This window comes from Salvelinus namaycush, chromosome 41 (genome assembly GCF_016432855.1).
Source record: "Salvelinus namaycush isolate Seneca chromosome 41, SaNama_1.0, whole genome shotgun sequence".
Lineage (NCBI taxonomy): Eukaryota > Metazoa > Chordata > Actinopteri > Salmoniformes > Salmonidae > Salvelinus > Salvelinus namaycush.
The window spans coordinates 6,315,616-6,322,819 of record NC_052347.1 but is presented as its reverse complement, the minus strand read 5'-3'; the positions used below and the strand labels follow the sequence as shown (position 1 = coordinate 6,322,819).

Genomic DNA, 7,204 nt, shown 5'->3' with positions numbered 1-7,204 from the left:
CTCTCCATATCTCCCTCTTGCTGTCTCTCCCCCTCTCCCTCTCTCTCTCTCTCTCTCTCTCTCTCTCTCTCTTCCTTCCTCCATTCTCTATGTACAGGGCGATCCTGGGATTTGTGAACAAGCAGCAGGCCCAGGACATGTTGATGTCCAAACCCAACGGGACCTTCCTGCTCCGCTTCAGCGACTCTGAGATCGGAGGGATCACTATCGCCTGGGTGGCTGAGAATCCCAACAAACCAGGTACTGACAACCAACCAGTCAAGCGATCAATCAATTCATTATTTTGTCAGTTAGTCAATTGGTCAACAAATTAATCTTAGACGGAGATGGTCTGTAAAAATAGCCAAGTGGAACTAAAGTAAGTGTGTCTATGTTTCCAGGGGAGAGGATGGTGTGGAACCTCATGCCCTACACAGCCAAAGACTTCTCCATCCGCTCTCTGGCTGACCGCATCAGTGACCTCAACCACCTCCTGTTCCTCTACCCAGACAGACCCAAGGATGAGGTCTTCTCCAAATACTACACGCCACCCCTGTGTATGTACCTAACCTCTATTCATCTCTATAAAAATAAATGATGACATATAATTATACTGTAGTATCTATTCTCTATATCTGTTGCAATTTGTTCAGATAGAGGCTTAACTGTCACACTGAGGAACCTGTGAATGTGGACCATATCTGCAGTCTGAACATAGCGATTCTCCCTGTCTCTCCTTCCCTTGTCTTTCTCTCTTACAGCCAAAGCAGTGGATGGATACGTGAAACCGCAGATCAAACAAGTGGTACCAGAGTAAGTCTCTCTCTCTCTCTCTGTGGCGATAGGGCTGATTTAATCGCCTAACAATGTGGCCTGAATGCAGATCAACCATTAGGTCTTCACTCCAGATGGAGGAACCAATTAGAGCCCAGCATCCGCGGGCCTGAGGGCGCCTCTGTCCCTCTCATCACTGCACTTAGTAATGTCAGTCTGGGTAATGAGTTTGCAGGGTCCCTATTGTTACCATGGGGCTGTGGGCCTCTCAATGGGAGGGCTCCAGGGGCTGCTGCCCAGTACCCTGCCTAACCTGATCCTGCTGCTCAAAGGGACTGGTGATTAATGAAGCAGAGGAGGCAGAGGAGGAGCAGGAGGAGGGGGTGGTGGTGGTGAGGGAGGGTTATGAAGGTTGCCGTGGTAACCGACAAAGCTTGCGATCGGATTGACGTTCTCTGACTCGTGCGCGTGTGTCTGTCTGTCTGTTTGTCTGGACCTGCAGGTTCACCACGACCAATCCTGACCCAGCAGCAAACCCCACCTACATGGATCACGGAGCCTCCCCTGTTGTCAGTCACCCTCCAAACTACGGCATATACCAGCCTATGTGAGTATAGATTACATATGTGTGCGTGCATGTGTGAGTGTGAGGTGTGTGTGTCTGATGGCCTGTGTTACTAACTGGTTCCTGTGTTGTGAGGTGTGTGTGTCTGATGGCCTGTGCTACTAACTGGTTCCTGTGTTGTGAGGTGTGTGTGTCTGATGGCCTGTGCTACTAACTGGTTCCTGTGTTGTGAGGTGTGTGTGTCTGATGGCCTGTGTTACTAACTGGTCCCTGTGTTGTGAGATGTGTGTGTCTGATGGCCTGTGTTACTAACTGGTTCCTGTGTTGTGAGGTGTGTGTGTCTGATGGCCTGTGTTACTAACTGGTTCCTGTGTTGTGAGGTGTGTGTGTCTGATGGCCTGTGTTACTAACTGGTTCCTGTGTTGTGAGGTGTGTGTGTCTGATGGCCTGTGCTACTAACTGGTTCCTGTGTTGTGAGGTGTGTGTGTCTGATGGCCTGTGTTACTAACTGGTTCCTGTGTTGTGAGGTGTGTGTGTCTGATGGCCTGTGTTACTAACTGGTTCCTGTGTTGTGAGGTGTGTGTGTCTGATGGCCTGTGTTACTAACTGGTCCCTGTGTTGTGGCAGGAGTGACTCCATGTTAGATGCGGATGGTGACTTTGACCTGGATGACACCATGGATGTGGCGCGACACGTTGAGGAGCTGCTGCGGCGACCGATGGAGAACCAATGGAGCGGCCAGCAGTCGTGACCCTCAATCTCTGACCCCTGACACCAACAAAAGAACCCCGCACCTTTTGACATTTCTGATGGTTTAATTCCATTAATTTCCTCCTGTTTTAATTCAGATAGATTTAATGTGAAATGTTAATAATGTTTGTGATTGTTTTTTAGTTTTTTCTTCTCAGCATGCAAACTGCATGTCAGTTACTTGTTTCAGTTTGTCTCAGTGCGTATCTGTAAAACAGACTAGGTATAAATGCAAATAACTTCAATGTTACAGTATTGTATAAAAAAATTCAATTCACGCATGTATTTTAATTTGGTCATAATTCTAACAAAGATATTTGAAGAGCACTCTCTACAACCGGTATGAAGTCATTTAAACAGTTGTACTGTTTTTATTTTTGTTTAGTTATTTTATTATTGTAAATGGTTTATCAACTGAGTTTTTTTAATTGAATTCGCCCTCTGCCAAAGAAGAGAAAAACTTCAATGAATAATTTGTTGTTGTTATTGACAATATCATTGGATTTGTTGCTAAGGGAAGTTTCAATCAGTAGTATAATAATTCTGAATCTTTACACACTAAAGTCCAAGCAGAATGGCTCTCATCTCATTCTCAGAGCACACTGAGTATCTATGTCACGCACACACGCACACACACACACACACACACACACACACACACACACACACACACACACACACACACACACACACACACACACACACACACACACACACACACACACACACACTGTTGCATAATATACATCAGCTCCAGCTGAAACTTGGGGACTTTGGGCCCCCTCTACACTCACAGGGATATTTTAATTTCCTGTATTTGCACACAGGTGTAATGTAAATACAAGCATGTATCCAGCATGGCCACTCAGGTCTCTGGACAGCCCATAGAGATAGATAGAGGACTCATCATTAATATAACCCGTTTTTAACATGGCCATTGCCATTGAGGTCTTCCACCATTTTAAAGTTGTCAACTGGGTGGGTATTCCTATGAGTTGGGAGCAATCAGCCAATGAAGAAGAATAACATGTACTACTTTAGTACCTCAACGGTGCTGCCATGCTGTCACACAGACGCTTTAATGGCACAGATACAAAGATGAGTCCTCTATCTATCTCCCCTCCTTACCCCTGTAGATTATGCATGTGCCATCAACGCTACCTCTCATTAACACTCTGTCTGTCTGCCTGGTGTTTTAAACAACTCATTTGGTCATGTCTTGTTATCGGTTGTGACGTCTAGTGTTGACAATCTATTTGGGGAGCTGTTGGGATGTGTGTAGAGGAGCTGAGGTCACGGGTGTGTGTGGAGGAGCTGAGGTCACTGGGTTGTGTGTGGAGGAGCTGAGGTCACTGGGTTGTGTGTGGAGGAGCTGAGGTCACTGGGGTGTGTGTAGAGGTCGGGGTTTAGTTGAGAGATCTGTAGGAAAGTTCATTACTAGGACTGATGGTAGAAGAGCCTCTATACTGGGTCCTTATTGGCTTAGTATTGTTCATCTGCTGAAGTACACTAACTACTCAATCCATAGCCTGAGATTTTTTTAAAGCAAGTTTTCTGCAGTTCTACAAATTTTTCCATGGATGTTTTGAAGTTTTAAAGCTAATTCCCTGCAATTCTACCAGTTTTGCCATGGGGTGGAGATACATTTTTGCAGTTTTAAAGCAAATGTCCTGTAATTCTACACATTTTGCCATTACTTATGTCATGTTAATGATATCTGAGTGAGTGTGACTAGCTAGACTAACTTGCCAATGTAAGCTGTTAGCTGACATGGCTAATTAAGTGACTGTCACTGACAAAACAGGAGAAAAACTGCTGATGCACAACCACATTTCGAACCTTCACCTTCTAACTTTCAACAGTAAATTTAGACCCCAACTGAGTTCCCCCAAAAAACGACCCGGGCCCTAAGCGACCGCTTATATCGCTTATGCCTGGAGCCAGCCCTGATGGTACTCCTGTCTGTCTGTTTTTTCTCACTCTCTGTCTATCTCTGTCCGTAAGCCTGTCTCCTGTTTGCTGTTATTACTGATCACTGTCACTAAGTCTGCATGTGCATGTCTGTCTCTGTGTGACATAACATAAAACATCCACTGACAACCTGAGGTACAGATATATAGCTATATGTGCAGACAATATGAGGCGCTTGAACACTTGACTCATCAGTCCTGAGCATGAAGGCCGTTGCTACCATAAAGTTTGGGATATTTTGGCACGGTCTCACTCCCTGTCTTTCAGCCAAGATGTTGTTGTGGGGTCTGTCTCCATATAGTCCCAGCAGGATTAGTCTGCCATGGTACACCTAAGCTACCGCAGTTTAACAAAGCATGTAACGATAGATCCACCTGTTGCCGTGGCTACTCTGTTCACCCCCCCTCCCCCGCACATACATACACACACACACACACAACCCATCCCCTCTACTCATAAGCTCTGCCCACTCAGGAATGAAGCCCTATGCTTGGTTGATGTATCATAAAATGAAAAAAGACAAATAGAGTCTCTGTCTATTAGTGGAGGCTGGTGGGAGGAGCTATAGGAGGATGGGTTCATTGTAATGGCTGGAATGGAATAAATGCAACAGAGTCAAAGATGTGGTTTCCATATGTTCGATGTGTTTGATGCAGTTCCATTGATTCCATTCCAGCCATTACAATGAGCCTGTCCTCCTATAGCTCCTCCCACCAGCCTCCTCTGCTATCTATATACAGCATATATGAATATATGAAGCTAGTTTTTCTTCTTTGTATTTCTTGATTTTACTGATGTTTTTTGAAGAGTCAAAGCTACATGGGAATTCTTGTGATGTTTCCTTTTTTTAAACATTATTCTGATCATTTCAAACACCTTATGTACCCGGGAAGCTGTATATGTTCTGTTCAGTGTTAGTTCCACGTTTGTGGTTTGGTTTTAGCACTTTGGATGTGTTCCAAGAAAAACTGCAATTGAAAAAAAAAAGTTTTATAAATAATTTCAACCATAACATGTATAATGAAAAATAAGTTGTGACTGAATAAATGTAATGGTTTATTTGTTCACATTCAATGTCAGTGTGAACTGCACCTTACCGATACTGTACATGAGACCATTTCAATAGAGTCAATTCAGAATGTAAACTCAAATTCCAATTCTAATTTCTTCTCATTGAGGATTGAAGCATTGAATTTAGTTTACTTTCTGAATTGACTGAATTGAAAAGGAATAGAACCCAACCCTGACTAGCCTTTCAACAGCCTTCGGACTGGGTGTGGGCATCATAGCACCGCTATAACATTGGTTTATGTGATCGGTTGTCCAGTGGCAACTCACATCTGCCATCTTGTGGCAGGAACATATATTGTCTCTGAGACACAGTACTGTACTGGTATGTACTGTCCCTGTAATGCCAGAGGGGCTTTTCTCACCTGTCACTCAGGGCCAAGGGGACATGGAAAAGTGATTAGACAATGTAATTAACCTAATGCATGAACTGCAATCGAATATGACCCCATTGATTACTATAAAATATATTATGATTGTCAATTTCCTATGGAACAGACAGATCCAAGACCCACTGTTTGCCTTCTCAACAAATAACTCAATCACATTTACTATATTCTAATTAATTTTTTTCCATTTTTAAAAACATCGGACATGTCTGGAGGTCAGAGAGCGACTGTTGCTTGGATACGAAACTGCACGTGGTTGCTTGGTTACTGTTCAATATTCACAACAATAGCTTTAAAAGCGTTGGACAGAGAATACAATTCAATGTAACACAGCAGTAAGGCGAAATGGGTCATTTTTAAATTGAAAACATGCAGTATACAGGAGGACACCACTGTTTTCTTTCAGTTGACAACAGACATTTCTGCAGATAAAACCAACAGAAATATTACAGGTAACCAGCCTTTCACACAATAAAGCAGTTTTTTCCAGCAAAGGAAATTGTTAGAGCTTTCAGGGCATGTGAAAGGGAAAGGGGGAAACCTAGTCAGTTGTACAACTGAATGCATTCAACTGAAATGTGTCTTCCGCATTTAACCCAACCCCTCTGAATCAGTTAGTGAATGTGTAGGGTTATTACAGTAGAATATTGTATACTGTAGTATAATAAGGTATACTACATAAATATAGTATTATAAGGTATTCACAGCCATATCTTACTTGACATTGGATTGTATATACTCAAGATAAAAGGCTCTGGGAGATTTGCTAGTCTGGCACCCACCAGCTGCTATGTATAGCCTCGCTGCACAGGACTGAAATGAACAGCTTTTTCAATGGAGTAGATGGATCCGTCCTCTCGTTCTACCTTGTGACCACTAGATGTCCTCAGTGCCCAATATGATTCCTGCACTCTGCAATAACACTGGGAATGGAAATGAACGATGAAACGAAGCACAATGCCAGTCAGCAGTGTGCATAGGATGCATGTGGGACATGTCACGTGATTAACATGTTGTAACGAAGAGAAACACCATGACAGACGTGCTTTTTAAAACGAGCCCTTCTGTTAGGTTCATATCATCATCCCAGTTCAATAAAGCTCAGTCTCTCCTACAGGTCAGAAATGTGAATATTTATCCACGGCCTTGACGTCCTCCCCAGGAAACATCTTTCATCAGATAATTAAGATGCAAATTGGCACTAATTACCATCGTATTAGTCTATGCATACAAATGAATCTCTGTATCAACTCCAGTAATTAGGGGCTCCAGTGGAAGGAGGTCCTGTCGAGGCACAAAGGGCACAGACACAGTCGCTATGGGATGGGACAGAAAACCACAGCACTGCTCTGATTGATAAGTAAAGACTGTTAACACGGAGGGTGTTTAAGGAACGAGTTTAATTTCCTCCCTCCACAGAGGTCATGTGAGTGAGCACAGGAAGTGATGTGTGAGAGAAACAGAAAGTATGGTGGTTATGCTCTGGGAAGAATGCCCTCAGACCCCCTGCTGTGGGGAGTTTCCGCTCACTTCATAAAAAAACGAATGACACTTTTGGGGATTATTCAGCCTCATCTTGTGTCAGAGTTCCCAGAGTTGATTTCCTGTATTGATACATAATAATTCTCACAATGCATGAATGAGGTGAGCCTGAATGAGGTAAGAGGGTCGTAACGTCTGTGGTCAAATGTCTTAAATACAAGATGTG

At 43.5% G+C, this 7,204-nt stretch overlaps 1 protein-coding gene across 1 annotated transcript in view; it reads left to right on the top strand.

Annotated features, from left to right (window-relative positions):
• The window catches only part of LOC120034058 (signal transducer and activator of transcription 5B-like), an 88,263-nt gene extending 83,155 nt beyond the window's left edge, over nucleotides 1–5,108 (top strand). Inside the window, exons 16-20 of the mRNA XM_038980469.1 lie at nucleotides 98–240; nucleotides 381–536; nucleotides 741–792; nucleotides 1,256–1,360; nucleotides 1,946–5,108. Coding sequence (XP_038836397.1) covers nucleotides 98–240; nucleotides 381–536; nucleotides 741–792; nucleotides 1,256–1,360; nucleotides 1,946–2,069 — 580 coding nt within the window. The 3' untranslated portion in view covers nucleotides 2,070–5,108. The remainder of the gene's footprint in view (nucleotides 1–97; nucleotides 241–380; nucleotides 537–740; nucleotides 793–1,255; nucleotides 1,361–1,945) is intronic.
• The last annotated feature ends 2,096 nt before the right edge of the window (nucleotides 5,109–7,204 follow it).